This window comes from Culex pipiens, chromosome 1, assembly GCF_016801865.2.
Source record: "Culex pipiens pallens isolate TS chromosome 1, TS_CPP_V2, whole genome shotgun sequence".
Lineage (NCBI taxonomy): Eukaryota > Metazoa > Arthropoda > Insecta > Diptera > Culicidae > Culex > Culex pipiens.
This window is the reverse complement of record NC_068937.1, coordinates 12490596-12510751: the sequence shown is the minus strand read 5'-3', so window position 1 is coordinate 12510751 and position 20156 is coordinate 12490596. Positions and strand designations below refer to the sequence as shown.

Genomic DNA, 20156 nt, shown 5'->3' with positions numbered 1-20156 from the left:
TAAATACTCAAACATTGTTTCTTAAATCTGGAGTTTTTTTTTTGAAAAGGTCCAATAAACCAAATTTCCAGTTTTTGCATTTTGGGTGTTTTTTAATACCCCTTACTCAAGGCGGTTTCAAAAACACCCAAAAATGCTCAAAAAGCAAGAACTGGAAATTTGGTTTATTGGTCCCGAGATTGGTCCTTTTCAAAAAAAAAAAAAAAAAAAACTCCAGAAATGTAGCATGCTTTAGCCTAAAAGTGAGTGACTCCTTTTACCGTGCAACAAGAAGTCATTTTGCTTTAGCGCTCACCTTTCCTTTCCGAAACCTTGATTGTTTACATCGCGCGTTCCGTCAAAGCGCAAAGTACGCAGCCATTCTCTTGACAGATTAAGAATCTTAAAAAAAAGTAGCGGCATTTTGTTTTTGCAGTCGTGGTGCGTGGCTCTAAAATTTAATTTCAAGTTTAATCTAACTAAAAGTGTAAAATTTGTTGTAAAAAGTACATCAAAAGTTCAATTAAGTGACAAAGCACAAGCGAAGCGTGAAAGATGGACGAAGAAACGCCGGAACTGCTGTTTTTCGACACCTTTTCGCACGACACCTACGAGGTGAGTTTTTCGGTCTTCTTATTCTTCCCGGCCGGGACTAAATTGTTTCCTTCCGCAGAAGTTGAACCTGGATCTGGTGCAGTTTCCGAAGCCGGTCTACATCACCGAGGTGCGCATCATCCCGCTGGGCGCGCGCGTCCAGGCGGACTTTCCGGGCGGCGTGCGGCTCGGGGCGACCAATCCGTCGCTGTTCAAAATCGAGCTGTTCGTGAACGACCTGGGGAAGCCGGGGGCGCCGACGTTCGAGTGTCTGGGGGACTTTGAGTACAACCAGAACAACTGTATCCACCTGGAGTGCGGCAAGCCGGACGATGGCGCGCGCCGCATTCCGACGGACGGGCTGGTGCTGAAGGGATTCTACACGACGATTACGTTGGCGGTTTATGGGATCTTGACGGCGAACATTGCCGAGCCGATTGTGTCGCCGCGGGAGACGACTCCGCAGCCGGAGGTGGCGCCGGTGGAGGTGGTGCCGGCGGTGGATGGACCGATTGCGGAACCGGGTGGGGTTGGGCAGGAGTGGCCGGAGGAACCACCTGCGGTGGTGGTTGCGACCGAGGTGTTTGTCCAGAAGGAGTACCCGGAGCCGGCGGATGGGGGCGAGGATATTCCGAAGGATCCGCGTCCGTACGCTCGGAGAGCGTTGCACGCGACGGCGGTCGTCTGCCCGGCGGAACCTTCCTCGCCGAAGCACGTCGTCGTGGAGTGTGAAGGGGCGGGGGGGAAGAAGCGGGTTTCCCGCTCGACGGAACGCCACTACGAGCCGAGGGGTGCGAGGGGTCGCTCGCACGAGTACTCGCGATCGCCGAGCTTGTGCAAGGACTATCAGGGCGGTGCGGCGCCACCTGTCGGTGGCCAGAAGCGCGAGTGGTCGCGCAGTCCGCATCGGGGATCGTCGTCGCGGCGGATTCGGAGCAGCTCGTACGATCGGGGTGGTGTGCGGAGGGGATCGACGGATGATCGCGGAACGACACGGGATGACCGGTCGGGGCGGCGTCCGCGTTCGCCGCTGGATTCGCCGCGGCGTCCCCGCTCGCCGGATCCGCACGACGATTACGACGAGGATGACTTCCGGAGGGGAGGTCACGGCAAGTACGGGGATAAGCCTCCGAGAATCAAAACCACTTCGGTGTCGGCGGCTACGCCGCCTGGTGTTGGAGGGGTCGAGGAAGAGGGGTTGGCTCCGCCAACGGAACTGTTTGAGGCCATTTTGAGCGACGAAGAGATCGTTGAGGACTTTGACTATGACGTGGAGTACGAGATGGGTGGAGGAGGTGCTGCCGGAGGGGAGGATTACGGCAAGGGATTCAATCCGTTTGCAGCGGTGCTGAAGAAGTTTGAGTTGGGAGTGGAGAAGGGCGGTGACGAGACGAACGCGGTTCGTCAGTTGGAGATTGTGTTGAAGAACAATCGGTATAACAAGAAGACGACGCTGGAGTTTGGAGCTGAGAGTGGAGACTTCAAGGAGGGGTTCGTCGATTATACGGAGCAGATTGTACTGCTGTTGAACCAGATCTTCAGTGAGACTCCGCAGAGGGTGAAGTTCGAGCGGACTCTGGAGGATTGGATCGCGGGGAAGAGTGAGGGCGTGGAGATCATGCTGAACTGTATCAAGTTGGGACTTGACGTTGATCGAGCTATGACGCACCCTCAGCCGGCGTACAAGCTGCGCCACATGAAGGCAGGGATTCGATTGATTGAGTTGCTCGGAGCAACGGACGCGTTCATCAAGGTCGTTCTGGAGCAGGAGGACTTCAACATCTTCGACAAGCTTCTTGGCTTGTACTCGCAGAGCTACATGGCGCTGTCGATCAAGCTGATGATCATCCGATCGATCTGCGCCTGTTTGGACACGAAGCGCGGCTTGGACTACTTCCTCAGCCCGGAGTACAACGGCTACCAGATTCTGCTAGATCTGATCCAGGAAAACCCCTCGACGAGGATCAGCTTCGCGCTCAAATCACTATTAAAGAAGATCAACCTGTACGAGAACCTGGATCTGGTGCGCAGCACCGTATCGGACGTGTACGCGACCCGCAACGACCCCGCCTTCAAACCGGACCCCGCCCAGCTCTCCGTCCTGGAGAACTGCTTCGCCGAACTAACCAAGGCCATCACCTGGGACGCGATCGCGTACAGCCAACCCAAGCGCTTCCTCCCAGTCTCCTCCAAGTTCGAGATCCACAAGGACATCCGCTCCTCCGTCACCGCGAACCGCAGCTTCGTCGCCTTCTTCAACATCCACCACCTGCTCGAAACGATCATCTTCCTCCTCGAAATGAAACTCCCCTCCTCCTCCCTCATCGGTGCCGTCTACGACCTTCTCTCCGCCCTCCTCAAAAACCACCAAAAGCTCGACTACCTCATGGAGAACGTCGACGCCGTGAACGTCCTGCTCAAGATCCTGTTCCAGCACTGCCCCTCCTCGAGCGCCGACGAAGACTTCCTGCACGACCTGACCCGCGGTCAGCTGCTCGGCCTCGAGATGGCCTACAAGCTGCAAACGCTGTACTACATTGACGCGATCGGGCAAACCCGCGAGGACGTCGACCGCCAGGTAGAATCGCTCCAAGCGCTGTTCCAGCTGGCCTGCAGCTTCGGCAAGCGGTACGTCGTCGAGGTGATTTGCATGGAGCAGAACATGAAGTTGTTCTTGGAGTTGATTGACGGCGAGAAGCGCGCACTCGCGAAGGAGGGTTCACCTGGGATGAAGCACAAGTCGCCGGTGCTGAGCTACAGCGTTGACTTGGTTGATTGCGCCGTTCGTCACTGCGAGCACGTCGGATATCTGGTGCAGCACGGCGAGAAGCTGCTCAACCTGGTCAAGACTCACGAGCAGTTCGAGTCGTCGGTTAGTGCGATGCTGCAGGAGATGGCGGTTTACCTGAAACCGCTGGAGATCCACGAGCTGTTTACGTACGAGGACATCAACCCGCTGGTGGAGCTGATGAAGCGCAGTCTGGAGTTCATCACGACCTTCCCGGGCGATCTGATCATGTCGCTGCGATTGCTGCGCTTCCTGGGGATCCCCGAGCACGACGGAATCGTCGGTGCCAACCCGAGCCACGTCGAGCTCAAGTACAAGTACACGATTCTGCAGTTTTACTCAGCCGACGGGAAGACCCTCCTCATTTCCATCCTGGAGAAGCTCAACACGTACTTTGACCAACCGGCGCTGCACGCCTCCAGCCTGGCCAGCATGCAGGGCGTCCTCCTAACCCAAATCCTGACCCCACTCGTCCAAATCCTCCGCAAAATCATGACCTACCTGATCGAGTGCCGCAACACCGAGTTCAAGGACCTGACCGTGATCGAACCCCTGCTCCGCACCTACGCCCTCATGCAGAGCGTCCCCGTCAACGCCGCCGCCATCAACGACGCCCGCGAAGTCCAAAAGGACATCATCAAGATCCTGCTCACCTTCACCCAACCCACCCCAATGGACGGCCTCGACACCAACAACATCCACAAAAGCCTCTGGACCCAAATGGTCGGCGAACTCATCAAGTTCATCCTCTACGGCCCCAACTACTTCATCCCCGGACTCCTCGTCTTCTCCGAACTCCTACCCCTCCCCCTCCCCATCCAGTGCCGCCAAGAACTCACCCCAACCGAAATCAGCAAACTCATCAACGAACGCCAACTCTGGTCCGCCCACCTCCATCCACAATCCCCCGCCATCACCGAAATGATCCAAACCATCTGCCCCTCCAGCTACACCCCCCTCCTCGTCATCTTCAGCCGCGTCTGTCTCCAACTGTCAGACCTCGCCCCCAACATGACCCTCCTCATCTCGAAAGCCATCACCGACCTAACCATCCAGGAACCCCTCCTCCCAAACGCCCCACCCGACGACCAGAAACCCCTCAAAGGACTCGCCACCACCGCCCACGCCCGGCTCTTCTCCTTCCTCGGCAGTCTCGTGTGCCACGCGTCCGTCAAAATCTCCGTCCTCTCGATCCTGTCCGGCCGCATCATGGACCTGATGACCAACATCCTGCTGAACCCGGGCCAAACCCCAGCGCACCAGCAAACCCAGGAGAACATCTACATCGTGTTCCAGAACCTGCTGGATTCGGAGTTTTCGATGGTGTTTGCGAACATTTCGCCGATGATGCAGCTGGCGTGCTCGCTCCCACCCAAGGAGATCATCGAGAGCTGCTGCGGCACGATTGTGGAGAACATTGCCAGCGAGGAGGTCGGCATGGGGGTGCTGGTGGCGGCGGTGCGGACCATGCTGCTGCTGACCGAGCATGAGTGAGTATTGATTTGAGCTTGAGCCTTTTTTCTGCCAAAAGTAACAATTCGATAGGGCGAATCTGCGTTTGTAAACAAACAGTCTATCTCTTTTGCTCTGTTAGCAAAAATGGGCAAATAGACGAAATTTGAGCCAAACGTTGAAAATCTTAGCGAAATTGATTCAGATTTAGCGATGTTCAAGAACAAAAGCTGGACGTGCGCGCTAAAGGCATCGTGTCTCGAGTTGTTTGACGGATGGAGGTGGAAGAGACCTCCGAGACGGATGATTTCCAACTCATCCCCGGAAATCGGAAGCGGAAGAAGACCCCTGAGATCACCGGAGCTGTCGTCGGAGAAGGAAAAGTGGAGCAGAATGTGCTCAATAACAACAAGTTCAGCCCGCTAGCGGAAAACAAAAACAACAACAATGCCAGCCGGCCAGTCGGCAGGTAAACAAAAGCAACCACCTTTGGTGGTGAAGAGCACCACGGATTTTTACAAGCTCGTGGCAATAGTGGAAAGTTGTAAATTTGGTTTCAACCCGATTTACAAACTAACCCGATTTGGAACCAAGGTGACCTGCTTCTCTGTCAAAGATTTTGACAAGTTGCAAGAGCTGTGGAATTCTACACCCACGAACGACGGAGCGAACGAAATCATCGGGTGGTTCTTCGTGGTTTGCCTGATGAACTGAAACCGGATGAGGTCAAGTACCTGCTGAAGAGGGATCTCAAGCTGGAAAAGTCCACCGTGGACGAAACTCCGTACATTATGGTCTTCCCCAAGGGATACACCAATCTGAAGAAGCTCTCTGCAATGAAAGTTGTGACAAGCACTATCATCCGGTGGGAGGCCTACCGGAACAAGCGGCCGAACGCGACCCAGTGCAGGAACTGTTTGCAGCTTTGCCATTGGACCAGAAACTGCCACCTCAAGGGGAGGTGCAACAACTGTGGGGGTCCCCACAAGACCAAGAAGCCGAGCCGAAGCGGTGTGCCAACTGCTCTGGAGCCCACGAAGCCACGGACCGCAGCTGCCCCAAGCGTGCGGACTTCATCCGGAGGCGCCAGCAGGCGTCGAAACCAACACCGCCGGCAAAGAAGGCGGAGAAGCAGAGTCCAGCAGTTCTGGCGTTTACGCCGGCGGAGTTCAATATGGAGAATCGAAGGATCGCCCACGACCCGCAGGAAGCAGCCAAGGTAGCTCCCGAGACGGTGGAGCCACGGAGAAGGAAGCCGGGGAGGTGCTCTACAGTTCGGCTGAGCTGTGGGGTATTTTCTCCGAATACATCGGCAGGTTCAAGACCTGCAAGACCCGCTTGGACCAAGTAACCCTCGGTAGTTACATGATCTCCAAGTATGGATTTTACTTTTATTATATATTAGATTTTAAACCGATCCTCGGTCCCAACCTGGTCGTAGCACCTAAAAGGACCTAATAAAAATAAGTTATGAATAAAAAAAAAATCGATTTATTCCAAAACATCAAAAACCAAAGGCAAAAATTTGAAAAGAAATCGAAATTAAAAAAAAAAGCTTCAAAAAGTTAATATTAAACCTGCAAATGAAAAATTCCATGTCAAACTTAATGCTTTACTCGGTAAAAAAATATAAATAAGGAAGTAAAGTTATGAAAAAAAAAATCTCTTTTTTTTAAATATTCTATAAAAACAAAATTTCATTGAAAAAAACACGATCAAAATTTCAAAAAATCCAAAATTTTCACGTTTAACAAATTAAAAAAATAACATTTTTTTTTGTGAAATCAAAAAATCTGTTCTTTTTTAAGAAAATATTTTTTTTTTATTTTTAATAGGTAATCTCACTAATTATCCCTGGGCCTTGTAAAGTCAAGGGGCATGATTTGATCCTAGTGCATTAGTTAAAATTTGGGTATACATTCTTTTTTATAAGCACTATGGACACCACTTCATGCTACGAGAACTCGCTTTGGCGCAGACCCAGGGCTTAAGCGCTGACCGATAAGCTGTCTTCGTGAACTAGGTAGTTCTCCGATAGTGAAAATATCACAATTGCACAAGACACCGCTGCTTCTGTGACTTTTTCACTATCACAATGTGGGATTTAGGTGGGACTTCAGGATAGTACAATTGATTTGTTGCTTAGCACTAGCATTTAAAATAAATCAGTATCTTTTCCAAATCTATTTGATGATAAATTTAGTTGCAATTGTTAAGTTAGAGTAATGCTGTCAATAAACTTTGATAGATGTAGAATACTAGGCATTCTTTTATGTCAAATTGTCCATAGAGTCTCGATCAATCAATAATGTAATGATATCGGACAAAATTCGTTGATCTGTTGAACTAACGGTTTTCGGATTATGGTTGTATTGACCATTGTTGCGAATCGAGGAACTACGGATCTTCTGACGTAAATGATCATTTCTTTTTAAAATCGCGATTTCTATCCTATTTGTACATTAGTTAACAAATTTTTATTGTTTTTTTTTATAGAAGTAGTACTGCAACAGTTAAAGGAACGTTTAGTTTTGAACATTAAGTTTAGAGGATTTTAGATTAAAATTGAGATTTTCAATCCAAAGTAGTTAGCAAATGAATATTTGGACTTAAATGAATAATTGAATAAAATGGACTTATGAATAACACACAACTGTGCATTTATTCTAGAGTCAGATCCATACAGCGTCAGTGTTTATTTGGTCGAAGTGTACTAATTCATTGGCAGATCAGATTCTTTCAACATCAACGATGTGCGGCTGGACCACCCTCCAAAAAAAAAAAAAAAAAAAAAAAAAAAAAAAAAAAAAAAAAAAAAAAAAAAATAAAAAAAAAAAAAAAAAAAAATAAAAAAAATAAAAAAAAAAATAAATAAATAAAAATAGGTAATCTCACTTATTATATTTTTTTAAATCTAAAATTGCAAAAACTCTTGAGTTTCAAAAAATTTCAAGAAAACAGAAATATATATATAAAAAAAACAGTTCTGTACTGCATGTACAGAGTTTTCGAGAATCCTTTCAGCTGTGTCGAAAACTTAAAATTGGTTGTAAAAGAAAATCTTTTCAAAGTAAAAAAATATAAATATTACAAAAATTACAAACAAAAAAATCATTGCAAAAGTAATACGCCGAACGACAAAAACGATTAAAATTTATCATTCATAATTTCTAAAATAACAAAAATGACAAATATAAAAAATAAAAAAATTACAAAAATGACAAGTATATTAAAAATAAAAAAAGCTAAAATGCCAAAAAAATAAACAAAAAGTAAAAAAAACGAACATATCATGAAAATGCACAAAATAAAAAATACAACAATGCAAATCATTACAAAAATAGCAAAAATGGCAATAATTAAAAAAAGGTCAAATGACAAATATGTATACAAAAAAACAGAAATTCACAAAAATGGCCAAAATGGTCAAAATGACAAAAAATGACACAGTCAAAGACCAAAATAGTCAAAATGACCGAAATCACTAAAATGACCAAAATGGTTTAAATGACCGAAATGACCAAAAAGACCGAAAAGACCAAATGATCGAAATTACCAAAAAGACCAAAATCACTAAAAGGACCGAAATGACCGAAAAGACCAAAATGACCAAAATTGTCAAAGTGACCAAAATGACCAAAATCACTAAAATGATCAAAATGTTCAAAATGGCCAAAATGGTCCAAAATAGTGAAAAAGACTAAAATGGTCAAAATGACCAAAATGACCGAAATTATCGAAATGACTAAAATGACCAAAATGGTCAAAATAATTAAAATGGTCAAAATGACCAAAATGATCAAAATGACTAAAATGACCAAAATAACTAAAATGGTCAAAATAACCATGACCTAAATGACCAAAATGACCAAAAAGACCGAAAAGACCAAAATGACCAAAATGACCTAAATGACCGAAATGATCAAAATGACTAAAATGACCGAAATGACCGAAATGATCAAAATGTTCAAAATGGCCAAAATGGTCAAAATAGCCGAAAAGACCAAAATGACCAAAATGACCGAAATGACCAAAATGACCGAAATGACCGAAATGATCAAAATGGTCGAAAAGACCAAAATGACCAAAATGACCGAAATGACCAAAATGGTCAAAAAGACCAAAATGGTCAAAATAACCAAAAAGACCGAAATGATCAAAATGACCAAAATAATCAAAATGATCGAAATCACTAAAATGACCAAAATGGTCGAAATGACCACAATGACCGAAATGACCAAAAAGACCGAAAAGACCAAAATGACCAAAAAGACCGAAAAGACCAAAATGACCAAAATGACTAAAATGACCAAAATCACTAAAATGACCGAAATTACCGAAAAGACCAAAATGACCAAAATGGCCAAAATGACCGAAATTCTCAAAATGATTAAAATGACCAAAATGGTCAAAATGACCGAAAAGACCAAAATGACCAAAATGACCGAAATGACCAAAATGACCGAAATTACCGAAATGACCGAAATGATCAAAATGACCAAAATCACTAAAATGGTGAAAATGTCCAAAATGACCTAAATGACCAAAATGGTCGAAAAGACCAAAATGACCAAAATGACCGAAATGACCAAAATGGTCAAAAAGACCAAAATGGTCAAAATAACCAAAAAGACCGAAATGATCAAAATGACCAAAGGTCAAAATAACCAAAATAATCAAATCACTAAAATAACAAAAATGGTCGAAATGACCACAATGACCGAAAAGACCAAAATGACCGAAATTACCGAAAAGACCAAAATGACCAAAATGGTCAAAGTGACCAAAATGACTAAAATGACCAAAATGTTCAAAATGACCAAAATGGTCAAAAAGACCAAAATGGTCAAAAAGTCCGAAATTATCGAAATGACCAAAATGGTTAACATGACCGAAATGATCAAAATGACCAAAATGGTCGAAATGACCAAAATGACCGAAATGACCAAAAATACCGAAAAGACCAAAATGACCAAAAAGACTAAAATGACCAAAATCACTAAAATGACCGAAATGACCGAAAAGACCAAAATGACCAAAATGGCCAAAATCACTAAAATGACCAAAATGACCAAAATGGCCGAAATTATCGAAATGACAAAAATGGTCAAAATGGCCAAAATGGTTAACATGACCGAAACGATCAAAATGACCAAAATGGTCAAAATAATTAAAATGGTCAAAATGACCAAAATGACCGAAATTATCAAAATGACTAAAATGACAAAAATGTTCAAAATGACCAAAACGGTTAACATGACCGAAATGACCTCAATGACCATAAAGACTGAAACGACCTAAATGACCGAAATGATCAAAATGTCTAAAATGACCAAAATCACAAACATGATCAAAATGACCTTAATGACCAGATGACCAAATGGTCAAAATAACCAAAATGGTCGAAATGACCGAAATTATCAAAATGATTAAAATGACCAAAATGGTCAAAATGGCCGAAAAGACCAAAATGACCGAAATGACCAAAATGACCAAAAATACCGAAAAGACCAAAATGACCAAAAAGACTAAAATGACCAAAATCACTAAAATGACCGAAAAGACCGAAAAGACCAAAATGACCAAAATGGCCAAAATCACTAAAATTACCAAAATGTTCAAAATGACCAAAATGGCCTAAAAGACCGAAATGGTCAAAATGACCAAAATGACCGAAATTATCAAAATGACTAAAATGACAAAAATGTTCAAAATGACCAAAACGGTTAACATGACCGAAATGACCTCAATGACCATAAAGACTGAAACGACCTAAATGACCGAAATGATCAAAATGTCTAAAATGACCAAAATCACAAACATGATCAAAATGACCTTAATGACCAGATGACCAAATGGTCAAAATAACCAAAATGGTCGAAATGACCGAAATTATCAAAATGATTAAAATGACCAAAATGGTCAAAATGGCCGAAAAGACCAAAATGACCGAAATGACCAAAATGACCGAAATGACCAAAATGACCGAAATGACGGAAATGATCAAAATGACTAAAATGACCAAAATCACTAAAATGGTCAAAATAACCAAAATGACCTAAATGACCAAAATGACCAAAATAACCAAAATGGTCAAAATGGTCAAAATAACCAAAATGGTCAAAATAACCGAATAGACCAAAATGGTAAAAATGACCAATTGACCTAAATGACCAGACGACCAAAAAGACCGAAAAGACCAAAATGGCCGAAAAACCCAAAATGATCAAAATGACCTAAATGACCAAAAAGACCGAAATGATCAAAATGACTAAAATGACCATTAGCAAAATGACCGAAATGAACAAAAGGATCAAAATGACTAAAAAATCGAAAATGGCCGAAATGACATAATGACAAAATTACCGAAATGATTAGTAGCATAGCATAGCATAGCATTGGTGTCTACCCGTAGCTGCTACTTCGTTATTGACCAGGACCCCCAAACATTGCTCCGTGGACCACAGATGAAAAGTAGGAACCAATCATCACCCCTTCGCAATTTTCAAAGGTCCCTATCGTGCTGATCAATACCGACGCCGGCCACGACCAGTGGTAAGACACGGGGAAGTGGATGGGAATGTTAGTCCGATACTTGAGTGATGGGACCGCCAAATCGACTGCGTCTCCGACAAAGTATCACATGAGTTTTGAGGGGTTAGTAAGATGGGTATAAGGTCAGGATTCACTGTGGTAGGTGATGCGACCATAAGCAATTTGTTTATCGGTTGAAATTTAAAAAATCTTAGGCAGCCGGCTGCGGAAAGATACATAATTAATTATTTAAAAAAGTTTTTTTTTTTATAATCGAACGCGTGCCAACCGAGCAGTAATGCTGTGGGATGGACTTATCAGTATCTTCATACTATTTGAACAATTTAGTTACCGAACGCAAAGAAAACAGGACACCGCGTAAACGATTGTTATGAAATTAAAACAATAACTTAAACGATCTAAACCGGCGGCGTGCCTTCCGATCAACGATGATTAAAGAAGGACTTATGAAAAATAAAATATCAAATAAAAGGCTTCAAAAAACACAATGCAAAGTAACCGCGAGGTCCCGCTATACAAAATCGAATCTTAACAGCGATACAACGATAATGGAAAAAATAGAATTGCAACTAAACTAACTAAACGATCAAAAACGCGTATACTTAGGGTAATAATAAATTATGAAACGACGAAAATATTCAAAAGGAAAATTTATTTTATCGACCGATTTTTTTAATTTTACGCGGCTTTAAATATTTATTGAGCTGAAAAAAGGAAACAATAAACTCAACCACGCTCTCAAACACACATAAACCAATACGCTATTCTAGCCTGAACCATTAGATTTTAGACATAGATTTTTATCATAATCAAACTTCCAAAATAGCTAAGTACCCAAAATTGGGCTGAATTTCAAGGACAATAATTACGGACAAGTGTGACTACTGTTAAAGCATAGCATGCCACTCAGTGAGTGACACTCACTTGTCCAAACAGTACTCACTCGCAGTTGGCACTCACACACACTCATCATCCATTCTTCTACACGCACACTCACACATTCTTAAGACGTCATCAAGAAACGAGCTCACCCATGTATTACAGGCTGGCAACAGCTCGCTTTTCCGCATCTGCTACTGCAACATCAATATTGGGTGCAACCCAACCGCACCGCCCAGACGACGGCAGCGTTGAACAAATCCATTTGTCGTCGGGCCCGCTGCCTATGACGTCCGTGTGTCCACCTTCCGGTCTACACCAACCGTTTCTATTAGAAAGCACCAACACAATCAAACGATTTTCGTAAATTTCACAACAATTTCTTCTCCGAAACACACCCTTTCTTTCCGCTCCCCCTAGACACTCACAAACCCAAGCTCGACATAAAACGAGCTCACCTGATCGGCTCGTAGTAGGCCTCACAAACACCAATCCAGCCATAAATAATAAATAAATCTAAAAAAACTAACTCTTGAATTCAACGTATTTTACACAAAACATTTAAATCAAATCCTTCCAAATACATTTTTAAATAAGTAGATATATCCAGCATAACTCTTAACGCATTCATGCATATTCCGATTGGATTTTGCTCGGCCGATTTTCAAACACTAAAATCCAGAGAGCTTTTGAACGCATTTACTTTTCTGATCGGGTCACACATTGATTATTCCACTGCGGGCGGCACTTCATTCGCACGCGTGCTTTCTTCTTGGGATGACAGCAGCTGATTTTCTTTTCTCTTTTCTTTCATGCGCTATCCCATGTAAACGATGTAAACGCCACTAGCGCATCTTCCGTCACTCTCACTCTTCCTTCGTGTATTCCCCACCGACAGCGACACCGAAAAAGCTTTACAAAAAGCTTCAATTCAAACCACGTGACGTTTCTAAGGGACAAAGTGAAACTGAAAAACACAAGCGAAGACTACAAGAGCAAAAACAAAACAAAGATTCCTTCCATGATTTGACGAATTCAAAAGCGAATATTTGATTCTAATTTTCGATATTCCGGCTGAACTCCATAATATTCCGACTCAAAACTTCAAAAACTATCATTTACTACCGATTACAAAACCAATGAGCGATTATTCACACTTATTTTCACAATTTGCCGCGGAGCCTCTTCACGACCGACCCGATCCGACCAATCCCCAAACATCACCTCCAAAATTACCGAAATGATTAGTATGATAAAAATCATGAAAATGACAAAAATAAAAAATAAATGTAAAAAATTACAAAACATGTAAAATTTACAAAAAAATCTTCGTCAAAGTTGTAGAGGATGCCTTATGTTACGGGCAGGCCTACCATATAAAGTTCAGCGCACATATGATTCGTTGAATCAGGTTATGTTTAGTGATATGTGCATAGAAAATTTTGCATTCTGTAAGATGAATCAATAAACATTGAAATAAATCAGTAAATTTCCACACATTTCCCTCCTCCGCAGCATCACCCTCTCAATCCTGCTGACCGCCGTCGAGAAGCGCAAGGACGCCATGCTCGCAGTCGTCCAAAAGTTCGCCGACAAAGCGCGCGAGGCCCCGGACACGTACCGCCAGCTGTTCATCCTGCTGACCGAGTTCTGGCGCTCGCTCATCACCATCGACGAGACGGCCCTGGTCGGATTTAACCTGCCCAAGCGCACCATCCGCCTGACGCCGGAACAACTGGGGGCCATGCTCGTTCCCAAGGTCATCAAGAAGGAGGGCCAGGAGCTGCCCCCGTCCGAACCGGGCGATTGTGGCCAGCTGTTGAAGGAGTTGCTGGTGTTTTTCAAGCCGGAACCGAAACCGGACGCGGAACCGGAGGAGGCTGCCCAGTTGGTTCCGCCGGTGGTGGACAATTTGGAGGATAATTTGTTGATGTTGCTGGATCAGCTGAAGGAGGCGAAATCGACGGGCGGCGAGTGTTTGTTTGACTTTGGCGTGGTGGAACCGTTGCCACAGGCGGAAGGCATCGTGACGCAGTACGCCTCGAGGAGCGTGTTTATCGTGAGTGAAGAGTTTGAGGATCAGCTGAAGGCGAGCTATTGGTTGAGCTTTTCTCCTTGCGATGAGGATTTGGAGCGGGAGCAGATTCCGTGCGACCTGCAGGAACTGGCCAAGAGTTGCCTGACCGGGGATTGTAACTTGACGTCGGATTGCAAGCGGTTGCTGCATTTGTCGGCGTCACCGCACTCGACGAGGGACCGCGTGGCCACGGCGCCGTGCTTCCGGACGAGACGGGTTGAGGTGGAACCCAGCACCGGGAGGCCGGAGAAGAAGATTTTCGGTGAGTTTGGGAAATGGCCCCCTTAAAATACAGCTCTAATATTTGTTCCCTATTCCAGCAACTCCCCTCCGCGGACGCGGCTTCACCCGTGCCCCCATCACCCGGGGAGACCTGTTCCGGTCGCGCCCACCAAACACCTCCCGCCCTCCCTCGCTCCACGTGGACGACTTCCTGGCGCTGGAAACGTGCGGCGCTCAACCGACCGGGCCCACCGGCTACAACAAGCTCTCGCGGGACATTATCACGATTCGGGGCAGCGGCCGGGGACGTGGCCGCTCCTTCTCGGATCGTGGCCGCTCGGGCGGATCGGGTTCCGGTGGGGGAGGTGGTGGTGGTGGTGGTGGCGGCGGGGGAGGTTGGAATCGCGATCGAGACGTTAGGCATGGCCCGTCCGGGGATCACTTTGGTGGTGGGGGTGGTGGCGGCGGTGGTGGACACAACCACTACCGGGAATCTTCCCAGAACCACTTTGGGGCGCCGCACGTGCGGTCCCGGTCCGGGCGTGGGTTCAACCGGTACGGCGGAAGGCCGTACTCGAGGCCGATTTAATAAACGGATTGTGCTGCGACATTATTGTGCGGGCTTGCACGCTATCATTATCTGATCGTGAACATGCAAATCATGTCGAGTGAGGCTGTGACGGCCAGCTTAACGTATGTGTGTGCATTTATCTAACATTGACTATATTTCACTATGAATAAATATGATTCTTCAATAAAATTTGATTTTGCCATTTTTTTTCTTCGTAGAACTCGCAAAAGAAATGACATACATAACCAGTTGGCGAAAGAAAAGAGACGAAATTTAAATCTCAATCTCTTCCTCTACAAAGCTTTTCCTTCTGTGCTGGGCAGGAAGTTACGTGATCGAGCTTAGATGAGGGAGTCGAATGCTAATTTGTGGAACGGATTGCAAACCAAAATTTTGGAGCGTATTCACCTAGTGGCAGTGGAAGTTTCGAAAAGAATTGCTTTTCGATACAAATGCTGAAAAGTACAAGCCCACCGTGGGTAGCAAAAAAAGCAAATAAATAGAAATCTTCTCGATTTTAAAAATGTCTTGATTTTTTTGTGTTTTCTTTTGTTTTATTGTGATAGCATTTACCGTTTTGCATGCATTTTGTGTTTAATTTTGGTGGGATCAAGCCATTCTGAAGCATTATCATTACAAAACTACCTAGATAAACATTCAATAATTCGCTATTCAACAATTTGTAGAATTTTTAAAAATGTTGAGATTTTTTTTTTATTTTTTTTTTTATCAATTTTATTCAAAAGTTTCAAGATTTGAAACATTTTTATCTTTGAAATTTTAATAAAAAATATTAACTACGAGCCATGTTTTTCACATGTCTAGAATTTTATTTGAAAAGGACCTATAAGCATAGAAAACAAAATAGCTTATTAACCTTTGACAAAACTCCAGATTTGAACAACGACCAATGATTTTCCTAAACGTTTTTTTTAATTTAGGAACTTAAAACAAAATTTAATATCTTGAGCATTTTTAAATTATTGTGAGATTTTTGAAATATTTTTTGTTTATTTTTGATTTATTAATTTTTTATTATTTCAGAACTGTATTGTTGTTTGAACATTCATGCTCAAACTAAATCCATGTCAACGAATCATCTTCGTGGTTAACTTTACGCAGTTGGTCTGAATACAAATCATCTCAACATTCTCCAGGATGATTTCGAAAGGTTAGATTGGATACGATACGACGAGAATCTTTTAGGTTATATTTACAAATTAATTTAAGAGTTTTTTTTTTAATTTTTTTTTAAATTTTTTTTCATTTGTTTTTTTGTAATTATTGATTTTACTTGAACAGAAATTTTCAATTGTTTTTTTTTACCAACTCTTCAAAATAAAGGTGAAAAGTCTCATGAGTTATATATTTCAGTAAAAAGTTCGTGTAAAACTTTGTCGAGACAAAATGATGCAGCAACATAATTAATACAGATTTTTCTAGAAGAGACGCAGACACTGCTTAAGCGATGTGGCAACCGAGCGATACGCATGCAAGGGGGTGTGGCTGCCAATCCCCCGCGTGGTCAAAAAGTCGAAAAAGCCAAAAGACCCGGCCTTTGAGGTTATGCAAAAATCACCCTTTTTGTAGCTACAAAAAAACTTTTTCTTTGCATAACTTTGAAAGTACTTCACTAAACAGAATAAAATTTAATAGGGTCTTAGGGGACCCCAAAACGAACAGAATAAGGCGGATCCGGCCAAAATCAGTACAGTCAGTTCTGAGATAATCGTGTGGAAAAAAAATCATGTCTACACACATCCCCACAGACATTTGTTCAGAATTTGATTCTGAGTCGATAGGTATACGTTAAGGTATATCTAGGAGTCGTATTTAAGAAGTTCATTTTTCGAGTGATTTTATAGCCTTGCCTCAGTGAGGTGAGGAAGGCAAAAAAAATGTTTAAAATGTCTTAGCTTTTAATGTTTGTTTGGTTTTGCTGATAACAAATAATAATAAATAATAATAAGAAATTTTCTTCATTTTCAAAGCCATCCCGAGCAGACGGAAATAACTTGAGAATAACATTTTTTGTTATTTGAAAATACTAGGCCAATAACATGTTATGTTATGTATAACAAGATTTTTTATTCGACGATATGATTTTTTTGTAATTGGATTGTTATTGTAATAACAGACTAATAACAGTTTTAGTTATTCTTCGAACAAATGTTTGTTATTATTTTTTGTTATTTTAACAACTAATCCGATCATCCCAATAACAGTTGGAGTTATTATTCCATAACAAAAAATGTTATTTCAAAGTTGTTTTGGCTTTCATTCAATATCAGACCAATAACAAATTTTGTTATGATAACATAAACTGTTATAAAACCCTTATGCAAAAATGGATTTTTCAAGAAGATTACATAACAATTTCTGTTATTTTAACAGTATTTGTTATTGAAATGGCATGAATTTTGTTATTACCGTCTGCCCGGGAAAGATTGTAAAATTAGGTGCGGAAAATTTCACCAATTTGAAAGTGGGATTGAATGGGAAAAAACCTGCAGAAAATGAATTGAGAAGGATGCATCTGCCTTTATAAAAATAATTTGTTATATAATTGATTCCTATGAGTTTTTAACATACCTATTTCAAACATCAACAGTTTTTAAAATCGAAAAATAAAAAAAATGAATATGCAAATATGCATTTTACTCTAGTTTAAAAAAATGTAAAATTTGACAAAAACAAAATTTTTGCGATAAGATTTTTTTTTTAATTCAAAAGATGTTTAATTCAAAGCGATTCAATGTAATTTCAGCTGATTGCACTTGAATTTCCATTAAAATTTTAAAGTTTGTTGAAAAAATAAAATGTTTTTGCCCCCAGATTTTTTTGTTTCGAAAAGTATTAATTTTCCCCGAGCAGACGGAAATAACTTGGGAATAATAATATTAGATATTTGAAAATACTATGCCAATAACGTTTTATGTTATTCAAACAAGATTTGTTTTTCGTCGTTATGATTTTTTTTTGTTATTAGATTGTTATTGTAATAACAGAATAATAACATTTTTAGTTATTCTTGAAACAAATCTTTGTTATATTTTTTTGTTATTTTAACAACTAATCCGATCATCCCAATAACAGTTGGCGGTATTCTTCCATAACAAAAAATGTTATTCCAAAGTTGTTTTGTCATTCAATCAATATCAGATCAATAACTAATTGTGTTATGATAACATAAACTGTTATTCAACTCTTATGCAAAAATGGATTTTGCAAGAATATTCCAGAACGCTTTTTGTATTTGTTATTGAAACGGCATGAATTTTGTTATTACCGTCTGCCCGGGTCAACATTTTTTTAATTCAAACGATTCAGTGACAAAATACATCAACATCTGACTTATAATTTCACTCAATGAATGTTTTTTTTTCTGAAATGCAAAAAAAAAGTTGTACTCGGTGAACCTCGTTGGATAAATGTACGACTCGTGCTGAAAAAATCCTCTTTTTTAACTTGTTGCACAAACTACTATTTCGAAACAAGTGCTGAAAAGTAGAACTTTTCAGCATTTATTTGAAACGTTTCGCGATTCGATTCTGTTATTTTTTGGTACAAAAAAGTAGGCTATTTCGTCGTTCAAGAATGACAGTTTCACGACGGAATTACCAAAGTATTTAAAAAAACGGCAATAATCATCATTAAATTAAGTTTTCCATTAAAAAAAAACTAACCGCATGACTGTTTCCCTCGCCAAAAAGTAAAACCAGCAGTGTTATAAAAACGCAAAAAAAAAAAAAACGAAAAGGTTATCGCGCGCGCGACACCACACCACATCACATAATGGGTTTAAGCTTTCGCACTATCCAACACCCCGCGATATCTCATCCACGCCGGGGGAAGCTTAATTATAATAAGAAATAGTAGGGTATTAAAACAAATCACGCCGAACTTCTCTCGAGCAAGAGTCACAACTTTGGGGAGCGACTTGAAGAAGCTTTTAAGCCGCGCACACAGATTAGACCACAAAACAATAAAATATGGCTCAAGATTCGACGAGGTTGTTGGTCATTCCGACTTGAAGATTTGCACAACAAAATCGAATCGGCGTGGCGTTGAGAGATTCAAATTTGCGCAGTTGCGTCTCGGGCTGAGTCAGTTCCTGGTCATTTTTGTGTTTGAAATGTTTTAGTTACTTTTTCTGCTATATTTGAGTAAATATTAGTATAAATCTCTTTAGAGTAGTTTAGGGGACATATTTAGCTCGACAATCGAAAATAAGACAGAGAAAAAATAATTTCAACCCATGATTTCTCGACTCAGCATTTGTTTGGGGACCATCCATAAACCACGTCGACACCTATAAATCTCAAACGGTGTGTGAGGCGAGAAATAGCCAAAAAGAGAACAAATCGTAAATATATTTAAAAAAAAAACAGCAACTATTACAAACAAAAGAAAAAATCTCAAAAGAGTGATTTCGAGCAGCACGGTTCGTCCATATTCAGCAAAGGTTGTTCCACGACACCAACCGGAAACAGCAGCGAATCCTCCTCGCACGAGTAGTACAGCGAGCTTCTGTCGCTCGCGTTGTCCAAGCTGAACGATTCCGGCTCGTCCGTCGCAATCCGAAAGATTTCCACCAACTCGTCCTCCGCAGTGGCCGTCCACGCGTCAACCGTCGCCACCGATGCTTGAACGGTGGTCGTGGAGGTTTCTGGGCGTTCCCGAACCGGATTGCGGACCACCGGCACCTCCCGGATGACCGGAGGAGCTGATGGCGGAGACTCGAACCGGCCGAGGAAGATGATCGAGTCGGACTCGGCTGCCGATGACGTTTCGGGGCGCCAGCCTAGATTTGGTGTGCGGGGGGTTCGTCTGCGGGGACGCTTCGGTGCCGGTTCCGGAGTGGCGCTAGGTCTGCAGGCCAGTCGTTTCGAGCGCCGTCGGGGGCTAGGATTGTCATTAGAGGTGCCTCTTCTCATTATTTCTTTTTTGTGGAGTCTTTTGACACTTGTCGGTTGATGTGTTAGCTTCTGGTCACTGTGAACTTGGATCGGATTTTTTAGCATTACAAATTCGAAAGT

The 20156-nt window shown here is 42.5% G+C and overlaps 2 protein-coding genes across 2 annotated transcripts; one reads left to right on the top strand and one right to left on the bottom strand.

The window, feature by feature from the left end:
• The first annotated feature begins 392 nt into the window (after positions 1 to 392).
• On the top strand, positions 393 to 15309 carry LOC120430692 (protein virilizer). Its single transcript, XM_039595799.2, has 4 exons — positions 393 to 594; positions 653 to 4851; positions 13763 to 14586; positions 14645 to 15309. Exons 1-4 carry the CDS (start codon positions 535 to 537, stop codon positions 15133 to 15135), a joined length of 5574 nt encoding a protein of 1857 aa, XP_039451733.1. The 5' UTR covers positions 393 to 534; the 3' UTR covers positions 15136 to 15309.
• A 4167-nt stretch (positions 15310 to 19476) lies between these two features.
• Positions 19477 to 20156, bottom strand: LOC120431275 (uncharacterized). Its single transcript, XM_039596411.2, has one exon. The coding sequence runs from the start codon at positions 20139 to 20141 to the stop codon at positions 19536 to 19538; it is 606 nt and encodes a 201-aa protein (XP_039452345.1). The 5' UTR covers positions 20142 to 20156; the 3' UTR covers positions 19477 to 19535.

What these genes read in the sequence shown, in the direction of transcription:
- LOC120431275 (XM_039596411.2), bottom strand. Translation starts at nt 20,141, where the DNA reads ATGCTAAAAAATCCGATCCAAGTTCACAGTGACCAGAAGCTAACACAT.
- LOC120430692 (XM_039595799.2), top strand. Translation starts at nt 535, where the DNA reads ATGGACGAAGAAACGCCGGAACTGCTGTTTTTCGACACCTTTTCGCAC. An exon ending in CTGCTGCTGACCGAGCATGA is followed by an intron (nt 4,852 to 13,762) that starts GTGAGTATTGAT and finishes CCTCCTCCGCAG; the next exon opens with CATCACCCTCTCAATCCTGC. An exon ending in GCCGGAGAAGAAGATTTTCG is followed by an intron (nt 14,587 to 14,644) that starts GTGAGTTTGGGA and finishes TCCCTATTCCAG; the next exon opens with CAACTCCCCTCCGCGGACGC.